Source organism: Aptenodytes patagonicus, chromosome 4 (assembly GCF_965638725.1).
Source record: "Aptenodytes patagonicus chromosome 4, bAptPat1.pri.cur, whole genome shotgun sequence".
NCBI classification, from domain to species: domain Eukaryota; kingdom Metazoa; phylum Chordata; class Aves; order Sphenisciformes; family Spheniscidae; genus Aptenodytes; species Aptenodytes patagonicus.
The window spans coordinates 79,756,088-79,774,538 of NC_134952.1; the positions used below are offsets into that span (position 1 = coordinate 79,756,088).

Sequence of the window (18,451 nt, forward strand, 5' to 3'; positions counted from 1 at the left end):
TCATGTAGTGAAAATACCATTTTTACAGAAAGAAGGAACTCAGTTCACACCAAATGTGATACGAGTGTTTCCATATACTTGAGATGTCATGATCATCTAGATCTGAACAGGTCATATTTTCAGGGTTTTCTTTTTGTGTGTGTGAGTGTACTAAGCAGACTACTGGGAATCTTTACAGTTATACTAGAGGACTAAAATATGCAGGCACAACATGGCGTTTTTAGACCTTGGTTTGGGGTTTTGATTCTTTTTGCTGTTACGCTGTTTATATGCTACTCCTATTACGAAGCTTCACAGTGAAGCTCATTCGTATATGAATGGCATTATATATTCATTTATCCCCAAATAAATATTTCTTACTTCGAGGTAATAAGAATCAATGTTGATAACATTAACATTACTAGCTTATTTTGAAAACTGAAGTCTGTTACTATAACCTTGCTTCTCCCAAGTTTCCCTCTTCCTCACACTTCAGCATCTTATTCAATACCTAAATAGAACTGGATAGCTAAAAATTTTAGTCTTAGGAGGAAAAAAAAAAGTTGACAAGTAGTATTAATAAAAACAATAGAACAGAAAGCAAAGCTCATTATGAACTTTCCCTGATTTTAAAGTCCGAAGGAGTGGATACGCTGAGTCTGTTCTTCTGCAGAACATTATCCATGCAGTACTGTAGGATAATAAGCTGTAGTTTAATTGTTCAGATAAGTAAATATTAGTACAGGTATAGGGGAATAAATATGTATTTTAGGTGGTGTGATTCAGACGTAAGTGAAAGAGAACAGAGTGGTGAAGGGAGTTTGGGTATTTGGAAGGAGTAAGGAGGAAGAGGGAGAGAGAAAATACTGAGAGGTAAACTGAGAAGAGGCCATTATTTACAAGAGCACTTGTGTGCTTGGCAAGAATATGAAGATTTATTTAATGTTTGTAGTAGGTTGGTACCTGTCAGGAATGTAGTGGTTGATCCTTGTGTGTTTGGTGGTGTTTATGCATGATTTTTAAGTCAGTAGTGTGTTGAGAGAAAAAAAAATCTAGAAAAATATTATCCAGGAAACAAACCAACCAACCCCTTTTAGTAGAGAAAACAGCTGTTTAGTATGTAGGTTAGATAATAGTTTTGTAATATCAAGATCACCTGCCTCGAGGTTTCTCTGAACACAGGGATGCTAGCAAAGCTGAAATCTGTGCGCTGTCTGAGAGGCAGAACTCTTGACAGCTTCTGCCGCGTACTTTAAGACCAGGCAGGTCTGTCGTTACTGCCTGAGGTGTTCTCTCTTTTCCTCTTTCCTACCATTTCATTCTCAAGTAGGTTCATGCTACTTGCTGGAGAAAAAGGTGGGATTTCTCCAGTACTCTTGCTCATTTAGTCAGATTCTCTCTTTACTCCGTTTTGTAGAGTTGATTAAGAGTTACGGATATTAAGATGGTTTTACTGTACGAGGTTGATAGCCTAACATGTTTGTTTGTAGTACTGATAGTTAAATTTCTAGCTTTGAGCATTTCAGATCTTTAACCAAGAGCAATATAAGTTGAACTGAAAATTCTGAGCTATTCACGTGTAAGTCGTCTTTGAAGTGAATGCACGCAGTCACATTGTACAGCACCTCTCTGGTGCTCAGGGTAGTCGTGGTCAATTCTTCATTCTGGAAATCAGAGACTGTGTATGTTAACAAGTAGTGCAATGCAGGAGTAGGTATGTAAAGTGAAACAGTTGGTGCTGAGGACCTGATGTTTATCTTGTATGTGTTTCAAGGATTTTACTGCAGATTATGTGTAGTCTGGTCCTATGGACTGAATGCACAATAGCACTCTCTGGAATGCATTAAACCTTCTGGTTTAATTTCTTCCAAAAGGAATCCAGGTCATGCAGTCCAAAACATTTTGGAAGTGTGCACCAAAGCACAGTAACGGGGGACGTTTGGGAAGTGTGCTTCAAAAGCACACACCTGATCTGAATATAAACACTAAAGGAGATGTATTCTAACTGTACTATGTAAGAACTTTTCCAGTGAAGAAAGATTATACCTGTGTAGAAATAGCTTGAAACTCCTCAGCACGATACTAATTCACTATAACTTGTTCTGTGATCCTAGGCTATTTAAACAAAGACAAAACTAAAGATTAGGAAAGAAAAAATGTAGTGTGTTTGCCAATGTTTATTTTTGTCAGTTCTAAGAACAAGAAGAGCGAGGAAGTCACACTTGAAATTTCTCTCTTCAGGCATCTGATGTGTTGACTTTTCAAAAGATTGTAAGGATGTTGGCTATTTCTTTTCTTACCCTTTCCTACACATAATTTTATTTTTAAATTTATTCTTGCATGCAAATTAGTCAAAGAATAAATAACAGGATGTATAAATCCAGAAGGTATTTTTGTATCAGCTAAGCCTAGCAATGTGGAAATTAACATAATCATAGCACCCTTCCTCAAGGGCTATTCTTGTAAATATCTTGGAAAAAAAAAGAGTCTGGTCTTTTGGCCAGAAAAATTGTGAAGTAGCTTAAAAGTAATAATATGACATTCAACAAGGAAAATGTCATTGTAGAGATTAAATCTAGAAATATTTTACCAGTGGGATTAAATGCCAAACCTGATCCTGTGGATCAGGGAGGGCTGCTGGAAAAATCGTTGTAGAAAGTTGATTAAGGTCTGGCAGCTGCTAAACTGAGTACAGCCTGGGTGGCCACAGGTGTCAGCTCAAACTCTGGAGTAAACAGAGAAGGTAAGCCAAAACCCCTACTGACAATGTAAGGAGAAAAAAATACCAACCACCTAATATTAAAATGTCACCTGAGTACTGATTTGTTTCTATGAAAGTAGGTGTGTTTGGTTTATGGTTTGGTTTTTGTTTTTTTTTTTTTTTCCTTAAGAAGAAGAAATATAACAGCCTAAGAAAACATAAATGAGGAACTCATTGAAGTTCTTGAAATGAATTTACAGACCATATCAGCTTTGAGGAAATATATGAGGAAATACATGCATACTTCCAACCTTCACAGTGCGCTAAACTTCAGCTCTTTCCTAAGGCTTTATTCAGTGCCTGACATAATATTACATAGTTTGAGCTTAAACATGTAGAGAAATTATTGTATGTTACTGCAATATAATTGTTAATGTTTGGAAATATGATCATTGATAGGTGCCCAGTGTTATTGTCATGTCAAATTGATGTTTTCATTACTTCTGAAAATGGTAGTTTTATTACAGTTTCTTTCAGTTAAATACATGGCAGTGAAGGAAAACAGAAAGAGTAGAAGCCATTTGCAAATGCTTTTTCATCACTTGGTTTGAATATTTCATATTTATACTTTTGAAGGTATAACAGATACATGTAATTTTTATAGCTTGTTTAAAAATCTGATTTCTGGTGGTTGGAAGGCTGCTGGCTGTAATGCTCAAATTGTACGTTTCTGAGGTAATATTTAAAAATTAGAGAAATTACAGTGTATTAGTAGGTACATTTCTTTGTTTCATGCATAAGTGCCTACTAATTAAAAATGCATTAGTCTTTAAGTATGTTTAAAAAAACACCTGATGTTCAGAGATTATACTGTAAGACGTAGAGCAAATTAAGTGATAAGCAGATTTTTGTAACTCTGCAACTAACTTTACTTGTCTACACTTGAAGTGCTTGGCCAGTGTGTATATATTTTTTTAATATATATGTATATACATACATATATATACATATGTTGCATGGAACTGGTCAATAGATTGCAGTTGATGTTATGTAGCTTCTGGACACTTAAGCTATCAGTACTCACAGTACTGTTTAGGAAGCTTTGTCTTCTTTCTTGTCCGTTTGAAGCTGGGCAGCTTGGATAATGTTAGCGGTGTAGCCTCAAAATTGCAAGGATTGGTGTGATCTAGTGGCCTGAGTATTGTATATGTATTGAAGTCAACTCTTGAACTCCTTAATCTCACAGTTAATTTGTTAGTGGTGGAGGAGAGTACTAGTCTGAAGCTTTTATGAATGTGTCTGCATGGGCTGAAGTCACGTAAGTGACTTCAGTGTAAAGATATCCTTAGAAGCTAAGGATTAAAGGCCTGACAGTATGTGAGAGAGTTAGCCCACCTTGAGTTAATTTTGAGTTTTATTTATGAATGTCATGGGAATAGGTATAAGTCACGATAAGTATGGAAGCTAGGTAGTCTTCTGTCGAGGTTTTCTCTTCAAGTCAGTGTTTCAGCCTGCTGCTGGGACAGTACAAGAAGAAAACTGTCCTCATCCAGGTCCTGAGTTTAAATAGTCTTTCCAAGGCACTCATTTGGAACTTTACACAACCCCCTCTAGTCTTTTTTTAACCCAAAAGAATATTAAAATGAAATAATAAAAAAAAAATAAAATGGAAGAATAATATTGACAATTATGAAATAGTTTCACTTGTTCTGTATTTCCCAGGAAATTTTTGGACTTAACGTTTTAAAAAAGGTCATGTGTTCTAGAAACAGCATACCATGCTATTGCCAAAAAATAAAAAAAATTACATTGGGTACTAAATATAGTCTATGCACATGACAGTGTGTAATGAAATAATATGAGGTGTTGATTCACTTTTGAATTTTTTTCAATATTAGATTTTCTCTGTATTTCCCTATTGGTGAGACATGAGTGAGTTCCCAAACATCTGTCTGAGGATGATGACTTTGCCAGTGCTGTGGTTTCCTTGCCTGTGGAATCTGTGTTTGTATACAGAATATGGAAGGTTTGAATCCCACTGCATCTATATTTTCACACTCTTTTTTTATGTAATGTTGACTGACGATCATCTTTTCCTCAAGAGTGAAAATGTGGGGTTTTTTATATTGATACTGTTCTTCTTCCAAGAGGAGATCAACTTCTATTGAATTTTCATCATGGCTGATTAAATAAACCCTCCTTCATTAAATCTTAGGGGCAGAAACTACTTCAGCGGTTTAAAAAAAACAAAGAAAAACTTTACAGATTGTAGGTAGCAAATAGGCAGAACTACTGTGGAAAACGGGAAGTTAATGGTATAGCAAAGTCCAACTAATTGCATATACTAGGGCTTTTGAAGAAATATACCTTTTTTCTTCTGGCAGGCATTTCAGTGAAGATGCATGTTTTTATTCTCATTACAAATTTTATTGCAAGAATTCCAGATTATTTTTTTTTCCAAAGCCCCCAAAACTGAATTAACTTTTCTAACAAAAACATCAGTCACTTCTAGTAAAAGTGACTTTTTTGTTTAAATTGGCCAAAATCCTTTCACCATTGTTTCAACAGGAAAGTTTCTGTGCCTGCTTTAGTTATTGGAAATATTTTTTAAAGGATTTTACTTCTCAAGTGAGAAAATGTGTACTTGTAAAGTGATTGTTTATTGAGTTTTAATCATTATAAGATTCAAATCCTTACTACTTCTGTAGAGTTGGAAATTCTCATCAGCCTTTGTCTTCCTGTGTCAACATTACTTTAGTAATTTAATGTAAATCTGATAGTTTAAGTAGGCCTCTGTCTGTGGGTGAGCCACTTGCTCTAACTTCCAAAAACCTTCCAGTTACTAAGAGAGCATCTTGTTCTTGCACATTTTTCACACTAAATACAAAACTGGACTCCATTAACTCGCACCATCTGTGATCTTAAGTGACTTAGCCTCTCTTCTCAACAGGGGATGTGTTGCTAGTGGTGATGACCTAGCAGAAAGTATCACCGATGTTTTTTTCCTGACGTTAATCAGCTTAGCCTTTTTTTTTAGGGCTGAAATGTAACTAAACATCAGCTACATAAGCAACCCTTGTTTCAGTAGGCACTTTACTGTCTGTCTTACTGCACTGTACCTCAATTCCCAGCCCTTCGATTAAGATGAAAGCTGGTCTTTTTAAAAGAATTGGGCAATACATTGCATGTCACCACTTCATTGATAGTGAAACTACCCATCACTCTTCTTAAATGTAGGAAAAAAACTGTGCATTGACACTGGAATTTGCTGAGGCTCAAAGGTCTATTACCACAGCTGCTGTCTAACAGGTTTTCTTGTAAAGAACGACTCGCTTGGCCTGGCCCTCAGCATGGTCTGACACTATCTGGGGGGTGTTTCTAGATCAAGCAGAAAGATCCATCTGATTCTCTAGGACTTCTGTTACTCGTGCATCGCTGTTCTGTATAATTTTTGGTAGAAGTTTGCTGTTAGCGAGGCCACAAGGTAGGTTGTGGGTTGCTTATGGGTATGCATCATGAACCCCGTGTTAGGCTGCCTCTGGTTGGACTCTTTTCCAGACCCCTGAGATCATGCTTTTCAGGCTGTTGTAGCCCTGAACCTTCATTTTACATTCAGGTGGGGTTTTTGATAGGAAGATACCTGTTCTGGTCACCATCTTTGATACATGCCATGTACAACTGGCTGAAGAGCTCCTGAGTGTGGTTTGAGGGACACATCAACATTATTAATTAGTAATAATTGAAACAAAGTGTTACTGGTATTAGGAAAAGGTTTAAAACACACAAAGCAAAGGGTTTATGTGAAATATGCAGGTGTCTTAAACTTAACCTCATTCCCTCAATGCCTGAGGTACCTTTTAGATAATGCTTCCTGAAGTCTGTATTTGTCACTGTCCTCCTGGTTTGTAAGCAGATAACACCACTATCTTTTCTGCATTTTCAGGCTGGCAAAGCTATAGGATTTCGAGGATTCTGTTTGAGAGGTCAGCTCTTGGTAGCTGCAAGCCTGACTAGTATCTTTTAATGTTGTCTAGCTGGTCATGTTTGTTCATTCTAGGCTGCGTTTTTCCATTCTTGCTGTTTTTTTCAAAACAATTTTTTTACTAACCCTGTGTTCAAGTGATAATGCAGATACATGTAGCAGCCAATGATACTTATTAAGAGTAATACAAATATTTTCAAATTCTGCACATAAGGTTTGAAAGCAGATAGTGTTACTGTATCTACATCTCATGTGTAGGCATTATAAGACTTAATCTTTGGTAGCAAAGGAAAGCTCTTTGTTTCAGAATAATGAAAGCAATTAAAAACAAGAAGAAAAAAAATTAGGTGAACTAAAGGATGACCTACATATTTAAAAATATTTTGCTATTGAAAACACAAGCTGATATTTTTCTTTAGCTCTGTGTTTTTTGGGCGAGATTTATTGTCACAACAGGAAAGTTCCATACCCACTGTTTCCCAAGGAGTTTAGGTTGAGATCTTTTCAGGCTTATTCAGGTTTTACCAAGAATCTTCATGTGTGTACTGGGCCTTACTGTTCATTTTTCCAAAATATGTCATATTTGCCTCCAGACTGTCTGTTATACAGATCTCAATTTCATATGTCTCCAGAGAAGAAAAAAGATTTTTTTTTTTCTGTCCTGTATCATCACCATTATTCATGTCTGGCAATTTTCACACTCGTGTCACAAGTGTAAATGTTTACATGTAATATAATATTATGTTTAAATGTTTACAAGTAATATAAGTTCTGATATGCTTTTCCTTGCTTCTCTGAACTTCTCTGAATGTTCAGTTTTCAGCATGTAGAAAATGCAGATCCAGCAAGTTGATAGTCGTGTGAAACTTAACATGGTCAGTATGTCTTACCCCGAGATGCTAGTAATTCTAAAGTGTGCTTAGATGTATGAACATGGTCTACAAGGAGAATTGTGCAATATGTGAAATTCTGAAGTAAATCAGAAGTAAATCTGCTGAATTCAGTAGGATATTAAAAAAATGAGCATAAGAGGGATTAGATCCTAGATAGCTCTGGGATTTAAAGTATATTCTGTATGTCAATTAAAACGTAGGTGTTAAAAAGTTGAGTAACATATTGAGTAACATTTCTGTAGTCAACAAGTTCACTTTCTGAGTAGTATAAATCTGCAATCATTGTAGGAAGTTACTTTAACCAAAAAAGTAAAGAATAAGGTCTCCTGAGTGTGGGTTCAGCCCAGTTTTAACTTGCTCCTGCCACCTTGGAAAGAGTTACTAGAACTGTTCTTAACTCTTATTTATTTGAATCTTGAGCTATGATTTCTTTGGATATAGTAGTGTCTAGATTATGTTCTTCTTGCTGTTGAGCTCACGTAATAGTTCTAAATTCAGATTTAAAAAGTTATTTGGAGATACTCCTACCAAAGTCATTCATGTTTTACCTGTGGAATCAATTTTACCAGGTTTACAGAAACAACCACATGCACTAGTGCTAAGCTAATATACATAATGTATTTCTATTTCTTAAGGGAGATACAGTCAACTACAGCAGCAGTTAGCAGTTCAAATGTTCTGCATTTAAGTATTTCCATCTGCCGTGGTTGCAGGATACTCTCTACACATGTTCTATCAATCTGTTAAAGGTGGTGTCAAATGGCCTTGAGAATTTGTCGTGTTCTGATGTCTTTCTAATGCAAAGCACAATTTGCATAGAATCCAAGGTAGTAATTTATGATTCAGCTATCCACAGACAGATGAAGTGTGTATTGCAGGCACTGTTTTATTTGTCATAGTTGTTAAAATGTTGGATTCCTCTCAGTTTCAACGTAGTGAAGTGAAAATCGTGAGAGATGGGAGCTTCTAAGTTAGCATACCAGTCTTAGAGCGAAGCACCTTCCAGAATACCAGGTCCCATTTGGGCTCTCCTCGGCCTTTCTTTGTTTAGAGGCGGGAAGGTTGTAAATCCTGATCTACATATTTCTATTTATGCCTGGTATACTTAAAAATGTAATATTAAATCACTGCAGTATCAGCTGCATCCTGTCTCTCTCACTCTCCCTGCTCCCTTCCTCATTTATATCATCAATAAAAGAAAACACATGTAATCCTTTGGCTTTGCTGCCACCATAGTCATGGCCTGGCAGATGCTTTTTGAACAGAGGGTAGATTTATAGTACTAGCAGTTGCTAACTCCTCTGAAGTCAGACTTAGATGATCTTCCCAATGACCTCCCGTTTTGTTGACAGTTAGCAGGTTTTTCCCTTTGCTTGATGTTTTAACTTTGTCCAACTTCCTTCTAATCTCATCCTTGGTCCCTGTTGTCCTTTTGTGGTGGCATTAGCTTTCTTTCAGACTTCTTGCTGTGGTTTTTATCTATTTTTTTTTTTTCTGTTCACGTTTAGAGCAGTGGTGGTTATGCCAAGCCAACATCATCTTTTCCGTGTTACAAATGTTGCCTTCTCCAAGCATTGTGCAATGGAAATTTGATATGAGGGGAAGAAGGGGGAGAGAGAAAACAAAAAGCACAGAATGTTTTGTTTTGAAGAAATGAGTCTCTGAGAATGAAGTGGTCTTCGAAACTGACAAAGTCTTTTTTTTCTGGAGAGAAACTTAGGGCCAAGTTTTGCTCTGGACAACACTACTGATTTTACTGAAATGGACACAACTGTGAATGAAGGGCAGCTTAGCTTAGCGGAGAGAGGGGAGAGGGGGCTGTGTGAATCAGAATTGTGTCTGCTGAAGTCACTGGAATATACAGATGTAAGGAATCTAAAATTAGATCAAAGACAGCTTTGGATGCATTTCATGCACTACATATGTGAATTTGAATACAAATGCCAAGGGGATGATTAGATGTACCCTTTTTTTTTGACATAGAGAATAATACAAATAGCCAAACATAACCTTGGGGAAGATATTACAGCCCAGGTTTGTGACTTCAGCTTCCCAGAGTTTAGAATGGCTCTTTCTCCAAAATGGAATCCTGAAGTCCATTTAACTCTGAAATGAGTAAGATAGTCATAATCAAGTTAACTCTTCAGATACCTGAAGAACAAGATGATAAAAAGGGAGCAAGTACACCTGGTACAGTTTGCAATAATGAATGTTGTCATAGGTGTTTAAGATGTACACATCATATACTTTACTTTGCACTTTCTGTAGAACAACCTACACAGAGAAAGGCTATTTTCAGAGAACTCACAGAAAATATGGTTTATGTTAAGCACAATGCAAAACCAATTAAGGGGGTGTTGCAGAAACCTGCTTTTCATATGGCTTATTCGTACATTTCCTTAAAAATTACAGACCTGCTCCATGAAGTCTTTAGTCAGTCTAGCAAAATTCCCCATGACATGAAGTTTTTGGTCTAGATGGTGATTTTTATTTATTTATTTATTTATTTTTACGATCGGCTCAGATCTTTTTTAGGCGATTTGTTATGTTTTACTCTGTACTGAAGAATGATGGAAACTACAAAATTCAGATAATGATGAAGAAACACAAAGATGCTAAACATGTGTAAGGAGAATCTTGCACAGAAAAGCTCATTAGCGGCTTCCCTTTAGGCCAGTTTGACTATATGCAGCTGGGCACTGTGTACTCAGCCTGTGTCAGTAGAAAGATTTGTCTTGCATCATACTGAAATGTACTTTATTTATGTCATGATTTACTCATATCTGAAATTGAAATTGCTGGAGAAATGCTTTTCCCTATGTACACAGCTTATGACCTGGTTTTGGTGAGCTAGAGGATTCCTGCCGCTAAAAGTTGAGATGTTTCTGTCTGTGATGCTGCCTTTTGTCGGAAACCTTATGGGAGGGTAGTCCATCGCAACTAGAGCAAAATGAAGAACCCAGTCTTCACCCCTGCTGAGATCTCTGTACCTGCAAAGAGCCGCCCTAAAGAGCGAGCTTGGGACTTACCCAGAACAACACTGATTTATAGTCTATTGTATTACTTGTACGGTTTATCCTGGCAGGATTCAGCAATATATGGAGACCTGATTGTCCCCTACGTACTCAGAATAGGAATTCAATAACTGAAGAATTTTTTCACTTTGTAGCTTCAACACCTAACCTGAGTTGTTCCTTCTCACTTATCCTTGGATCCCACATTCTTTCCCAAAAGACCGTTAAGATTACTGCCTATTATTTGTTAATTCATGGACTTAGCATTTTTATTGCCTTTTGATTTTCGGTCTTTGTTTTCAATTTAATTTAGTAAAAAATGTTTACTTCGTTGCCTAAAATACCTATCTTTAGAACTTAAGCAATACAGAATTAGGGACCACAGAAAAAAGTAGGACGAGAGTGAAATAAGTGTAATTGTTTGATTCAAAATAAAGGTGCCTCTAGAGCATCAAAATTCTAGTGAGGCAATGTGCAGTGCCATAATACTAACTTTTACACTTAATTAATTTATTTAAATGTTGTTTTCCATATGGTTCTTTTGTAACTTTAGTGGAATAAAGGAGGAATTATACCTTATATAAAAATTTCTATATTAAGGAAGAACTTCAAAGAAGAAAATATTTATATAAGTGGTTTTCCATACATATCTCAAATTATTTATTTGATGTCAGTGAGCTTGCAACTTTCATAACATCATGCATTACAGTAGCTGCTAACCAATAGTTCTAATAAAAATACAGATGGCTTGGTTGCCATCTGCACTTCTTTTGAGATTCTGCAATGAATATGTGATTAACCTAACCTTCTGTCACCACTTTTCAAAATAAGTTTTTTCTCTACCACAAGCTTTCCTTGTACCGCCACTTCCTCCCCTCACCTCTCCCCTGCTTGGAAATGTGCTAACAAACCTGAGGTTTTTATAGACGTCTTACTTGTCTTTATGCTTTAAGCTTTTGTGGAGGATAAAGGAAAGTACATTGGAATTTTATGTTTCTGTACCTTTCACATTACGAAAAACAGACTCCCAAAATGGCTGGGTTTGAAAGACTGGAACAGATAATTAATTCATAAGTGGGTGTTGAAGTGGAAACTGTCAGGCCGCAGCTTTCCCAGCTTTCACTTAATCATTCGAAAGTTGTTTTCTGTTGTTTTCACTGACTGTAATCCCGTAGAGAGAATATAAAACTTGCACCATCCAGCATGGAATTCCATTCCTTTAATGACTTGGGCTCTGTGTTGACTCACTTTCACTCACTTTCACTCACTGTTGTCATTTCATACAGGAAAAGCCGTACCAATGTTCAGAGTGTAACAAGGCTTTCAGTCAAAAGCGAGGCCTAGATGAGCACATGAGAACCCACACCGGAGAGAAGCCGTTTCAGTGTGATGTGAGTTGACCTATCCCTTTGTCTTCTTGACTTCAGTGCAGCAGCAGGACTTAATTGCAGTGAGGCTACGGTCTTGCACCTATTGGCTGTGGCATAAAAGTTACACTTCATACGGTCTTTGATTGCCTAACTAATGAAAGACCATTCAGGGAACTTTATTTACCCTCTTCAGTTGCCAAGAGCGTTGCACACCGTTTTGTTTTATGGTTTTGGATCCCTTAAGAGTTATTTTCACCATTATTAATGCAATTTGGATGTTGCAAGTTACAAAGTCATGCTGGTTGGGTTCCCGTGTAAATTGTATGACAGTTTAATAGTTGGAGATTAGCTTATACAGGAAAAGGCATTCATACACAGGCATTTAATTCATTACAGGGCATCCGAATGCTTCTGATGATGTTGAATGACACGAATATGAATTCAGAATTTCCAATTTCTGTTTAGTGAAGTCTGGTCTTATATTTTCAACATCTGCTCATAGTTGTTTGTTTTTTTTTTTATTGTTCAATGAAGAAATCGTGGATGCTGTGTATGCTTGCAGCGCTGAAATGCAGCATATCATATTACGGTTCATAGATCACTGTCAAGTACCTTTCATTCAGCATACCCCATCCTGTATACAACGTATCTCTCAGCTTTTGGAAGGTAGGTGGGGAGGCTGAATGTGCAGAAACTGTTGGAAAAGAATGTCTTTCAGAATTATCAAATGCCAGAATTTAAGTTGTTGCTCGAAGATTTAGAGAAGGGCATCAGAATAGGGTATAGAATTAGTATAGGTGCTTTGTTTTGTGATACTAGCTCTTAATGAACTAGTCACAAGGGAACCGCCAGCTTTCAGTTATATCCTAGATGGCTCAACCTGAACAATTGTAAATTTGTTCACAAATTTCTAAAATTAGATGCAAAATTAGAATAACCACTTGGCATGAAAGTCACAAGGGTCTGTTAGTTGATCTGGCTTTTAATAAATAATCGGGTGACATTTCATTGAGAATAAAATGTATTAATTTAGTGAAAAACTCCAGCTACAATGTTTTGCTGATGTCTACAAGTCAGGAGATTTGCTGTATTCTTTTGGGATAATCTCAGCCTGGCTCTAGATAGTACCTTGAGGATTTCTCTAATTCCAAATCACCGTCAATAACTTTTTCAGATTGCTATACTGTTTATCAGCTGTTGGCTAGCTTGCAGTGTAAATGCAATTTTTCCCACACTGTGGATCCAGGCTTTGCTGGTCTTGGATTCACAGTGTGCTTCTTCAGACCAATTTGGGGTGGTGGTTATATTTTATTCTTTTTTCTTTCCTTCATTGAAAATAGGAGCTGTATGAAAACACACTTTCCTGCTTCAACTATTCCTTCAGTTTTCCTCATTAATTAGATAGAGCTGGATTATCCCAAATCATAGTATTTCTAGAATCAGCTGTAATCTGTGTCTAGTCCTAGTCTTCCTCTGAGAATCTTTAAGTACCTTCATTTACTGGAGCTGTTTTTTATACTTTAAATTACTGCCACGTTTCACCAAAATTATTCTTCAGCACTAGCCTTTTGCCAGCTGCACACTGCAGAGATTGCTGTCTTTTTGGGGTTTGGACATAAACAGCAGTTGCCTCTACTATTCATTCATACACTCTTCAGTTGCCCCGGTGCCTACCGTGGTCTGCTGCTTAATGCACGCTTGGAGAGTGTTGAAAGTTTTGTTTTCTATAGTTACTCCTTGTTTCATCTAGACTCCACTTCCGCAGATGCTGGGGACATAGTAAATGTCACCCAGAGCAGATCATTCCTCCAGAGCTGTCTCGCACATTGCATGTTACCAGATGTTTCAGCCGAAGTTACAGGAAAACCAGTAGTGGACAGTTACAGGAAAATGTACCTATGGGAGACATTTATTGTTGGCTCCCCAATACTAAAGATTGCTTTTTACACTCAAGTATTCTCACCTACAATTTTTTATCCTGCTAAAGATAGCTGTAGATGTTCTCATTATTTTTCTTATAATGACTAGAGTGGTAATTTATGGCAACAACTTCCACAAATACTTAACTGTGGAAAGAGATTTTGGGGAGGGGAGAGTGTGTCAGGTTACTGCAATGGAATTTCAATAGCTGTCTTTTAGTTCTTTCATTAACAGAAAGGGTTAATAGCTATTCTATTCATTGCTTTCTGAACATGTGCCATGTTCCTTCTTAGTCAACTTCTCTGAAGTGGTTTCTCTTTCCAACACTTTGCATGACGGCTTCCCATGTTCATAATCGTTTTTGTTACTATTTTCTGGATTATTTTTTCCCCGTTTCCATTGCAAGTTTTAGGGGGTGAAGGCATACTATTGGCATGCCCTTACTCATTAAAGTAATTGGAAAAGTCCGTAAGTCCAATGCCCAGACCTACTAAGAATCCTTTTAAAGGTGAAAACCAGGCTATTTTTTCAGCGATTAGCATATTCATAAATGGAATCATACATGAAACCACACTGAAATACAAAAGTCTTAAGACTATTGAGGGTTTTGGTCTTGTTTTCCACCTGGCATTAGAAGCAGTCATAGAAACTATTCAGCTCGTTCTTCTAAATAACATATTAACGTTTGCTGTCAGAATTTTCTTTGTTTCTTAGTACCATTAGCACTTACAAACAGGAATTGCCTTCAGTGCCAAAGAACTGAAGAAAAAACTTTTGGCTATTGGGGGGAAAAAAAAAAGGTGTATTTTATGGGCTCAAGAATAGGCTTCACTTGACAATACACCTCTCCCCACCCAATATAAACTATTACATACCAATTTTTTAGACTGCGTTTTTGCTTTAAATAGAATTTTCTTCCAGAATCAGAACTAAAAGCCATGTTTTCTCTTCCTCTCTCACTCTCCTCTCCCTCAGGCATATGGAACAGACGTTACAGTACAGGATTGTGCTACATGTAAAAGTAATCCTTGTACCCTGTTTGATGAAGGTGCTACAGTTTACTTATGTGGCTATTTCTGTGTCTTACCAGTCAACAAAAGATTTTCAGAACTTAATGACTCAGAGCTCTCACATCCCACTGATAGTAGTGGAAATTGAATATTCCCATTTTAAGGTGAAAATTCTAGTATATATCACATAGGAAAGTGAAAATAACTGAAATATGGAAATACAAAATGTGTTTTTTTTCCTAGTATATTAGATTTTTGTCTTCTGAAGACCAGCCTGTTTTTTACTGGAAGGCCACTTGAACTTCAGTTGCCTCAGAGACAACAGATTATTCTTTGGGGGCAGCAAGGTCAGGTACTGCCTGTCCTGGTTTCTTTCCAGTACAGTATTTCCCTCCACTCTGCCTTTAGTTGACCCTACACTTACTTTCAAATGTCAGTCTTTTCCATCCTCCCTACTCGATCAAAACTTTGATCATTTTGAAGAGATTGATTAGAGTTCAAATGCACGTTAGCAAGCATGGCTGTAAATCTATAAAATGTCAGTCTTGCTTATAAAATTGAAATATGAAGCAAACTCTTAAAAAAACCCCAAAAACATTTATGCATAAACACAGCACAAGATGTATCACGTCTTTAAGTAATGATCCTGTGCATTCCATGTTCTTTCTGAAGAAGTTAGGTAGTAGCACATGCTAGAGCCTTGAAGGAACAGCAGGACACATTATACTAGTTGTTACATAAGCATTATAAATGAAAAAAATATACTGTAAGACTGTGTTATAAGATGTTTACTTTAAAAATGAAGAGGCGTGTGTAAGATACACAGAACACATCTGTATCTTGTATGTGTGTATATCCTTGGTCGGCTTCCTGGCTTCTAAGAAACATGTTGTGTTTACAAGTATATGATACTTTTAACATGTTGAGACTTGTGAGCAAGCATGATGGTTATGATTAGATAAATGTTATGAGTTCACGTTGTGTGTTTTGTGGAAGAGGAATAGAAAATGGTACTTGGCAAAAGCAATATTAAGACCTGACCAGTGGATGCTGTAAGTGACGTTCACTGTCGCGTAACAAAAGGGTGACTGTTGCTTGGGTCTGAAAGAGGTAATTATACATTTAGGGAAGAAAGTTGGGAGAGTTACAGTTGCTGTATAAAAGTCCTCGGTATTACATCATGTCATAAATTCAAAAATGTTCCATTGCAACAGCACATATAGTGTTCTTGTCTGGGCAAAAATTATTTTGGGTACAAAACTTGCCTCTGGCAGTCGCCCTTTTTATGGTCATTATATGGTTTTGCCCTAATTGGCATAAAATACATGTACTGCAGGTCAAGATTATCTACTTGGATAGTCAGCTCTATTTGTCTGTCTTGGTTTCGAAAGGAGTCAGTAATCATTCAGCATTTTCATTACTAGTTTGATACCAATATGAATTTAAAACTTCATTTACCTTAAGAGGGATTGTGCTGGGTTCCCTGAGTTTCATCTGCCTGGAAGATATTTTTGTCTGGAATGAACCTGGAATTCTCAGATTGCAAGCCTATGGATGTTCATTCTTATTTAATTATATGACTCTTGCCTATTTCATTTGTCAAATCAGGAGCATGCTTTCTTTTGTTTTTTATTTTTTTTTTTCCCCTGGGAAATTCATGCATACGATATGTACCTGGATGGAAGGTGAATGTGACAATATAACTGCATGATTTCAATTGAATTGATGTCTTGCCTACAGATTCTTAACTTTTCATTCTAACTTCTCTTGGCTGAACTTGTTCTTAACCTTTCATTTTGACTTCAGTACAGGAATTTTTATAAGAAGTGATGGTTTTAGCATGGCAGAGTCCCTCATCCCTCTATCCATTTATTCAAATGGCAGAATGAACTGGACTGCTTGGAGTACAGTGGAGGAAGGGAAGCAGTGCACCAGATAATATAGCAAAGGAATTGCACCTTCATTTGCCAGATGTCTTCTGTTTTCTTGGACAGGCAGAGGAAGACTGGAACAATGAGGTTTCTTCTATAATAATTATTAACCTTTCTTGCAGTCTTCAGAGCCTCTTTTTTCTCACTCCTCCCTCCTTGTAACTAAGCAATTTGAACTGATTTTTTAGGCATCTGCAGATGTCATTCTGGAGGTCAGGAAGGAAAAACTTCATTCGAAGTCAAATTGACAGAGGCTTGTGATGTTTTGTCATAATTTTTGCTGCATCCCGGATAGAATAATAGGTTTTAGAAAAAAACAAAACACAATGTAACTGGGACACTTCAGTGTGTTGATATTTTGAAGATTGGGTCTTTTTTCCCTTCCCTCCCTCTCTGCCCCCTCCCCGTGCCTGTGGTACCACTGTTAATGTACGACATTGAAAGATACCAGACAGAGTAATGAACTTTAAGGTGCTCTCTGAAGGAGTTATTCTTCCAAAGACCAGCTCATTTATTAATATTGCAGGTATGTGTGGCTGTGGCCTCAGTGATGTAACATAAGGAGGTTTATACATGCTTGAAGTTTTAAGACTTCTTTTGTCTTTGTCTTCTGTCTTAGGTTTGTGATCTGTCCTTCAGCCTGAAGAAAATGCTGATCCGACACAAGCTGACTCACAACCCCAATCGACCGATGGCAGAATGCCAGCTTTGCCACAAGAAGTTTACAAGAAATGACTACCTCAAAGTGCACATGGAAAATGTCCATGGTGAAACTGACAGCTAATTATGGCGTGTGTGAGAAGAATGGATCTCACGTTCCAAAGTGCTCCATTTGTATGCATACAGACTCCAGACTTCTCACCTGACTAGTAAGCATAGTCAGGAGAAACAACTGTAACGTGTTCACATGTTATTTTTCCCACTTTTTTTTAATGTACTAGTAGGATAAAAACCAAAGACAGACATTCACCTGAAGTAAAACATAGCTTGAAAATAAAAAGTTAAAGGTAAAAGAACTTTGGGAAAATTTTATCCTCATTTAAAAAAAAAAAAAAAAGGAAAAGCAAAAAAAAAGCTTTAAGCAGACTTCACCTTCTCAATTACAGCCTTAGAAACTTAGATATTGATAGTGTTACCTGGAAATCCTGGACATTTGGAACTGAACCCTTGGCTGTCTGCAACTGTTTTTCTGTATCTAAGCTTCAAGACTCCATTAAAATTCTTTAATTTGAAACCATGTAGAATTTGTCATTCTAATTGACTGCTGATTGCATCCAGGCATATTTTATTCAGATCTTAATTCTGCATTTTGTTGTAACATGATTTTGTCTCATTTTATTTACAGCTTTCTCATTACTAGATGAAACTCATTAACTTGAATTGGTTCTTGAGATGCCAAAATGTATGGGTACAGAAACTGTGGAAATCTGTCATGTTAAGTATTTCTGTATGAACATTGAGGAGGATGTATTTCTTCTGGTTACGCGAAACAAGACTGAAGTGAAAACTTTGAGCAGTTTAGTTTAAGTACTATATTCATACTCATCATTGTGACTGGCAAGGCAAGTGGAAAGAGACATCTTAACAGAGTGGCTTGAGCAGCTACAGTCGCCTAGTGTATTTGATTTCCTGGTGAACAGCTGGTTCCCAG

The 18,451-nt window shown here is 36.9% G+C and overlaps 1 protein-coding gene across 1 annotated transcript in view; it reads left to right on the plus strand.

Annotated features, from left to right (window-relative positions):
- PRDM5 (PR/SET domain 5) overlaps positions 1 to 17,835 on the plus strand; it is an 89,845-nt gene extending 72,010 nt beyond the window's left edge. Inside the window, exons 15-16 of the mRNA XM_076337677.1 lie at positions 11,856 to 11,960; positions 17,420 to 17,835. Coding sequence (XP_076193792.1) covers positions 11,856 to 11,960; positions 17,420 to 17,584 — 270 coding nt within the window. The 3' untranslated portion in view covers positions 17,585 to 17,835. The remainder of the gene's footprint in view (positions 1 to 11,855; positions 11,961 to 17,419) is intronic.
- The last annotated feature ends 616 nt before the right edge of the window (positions 17,836 to 18,451 follow it).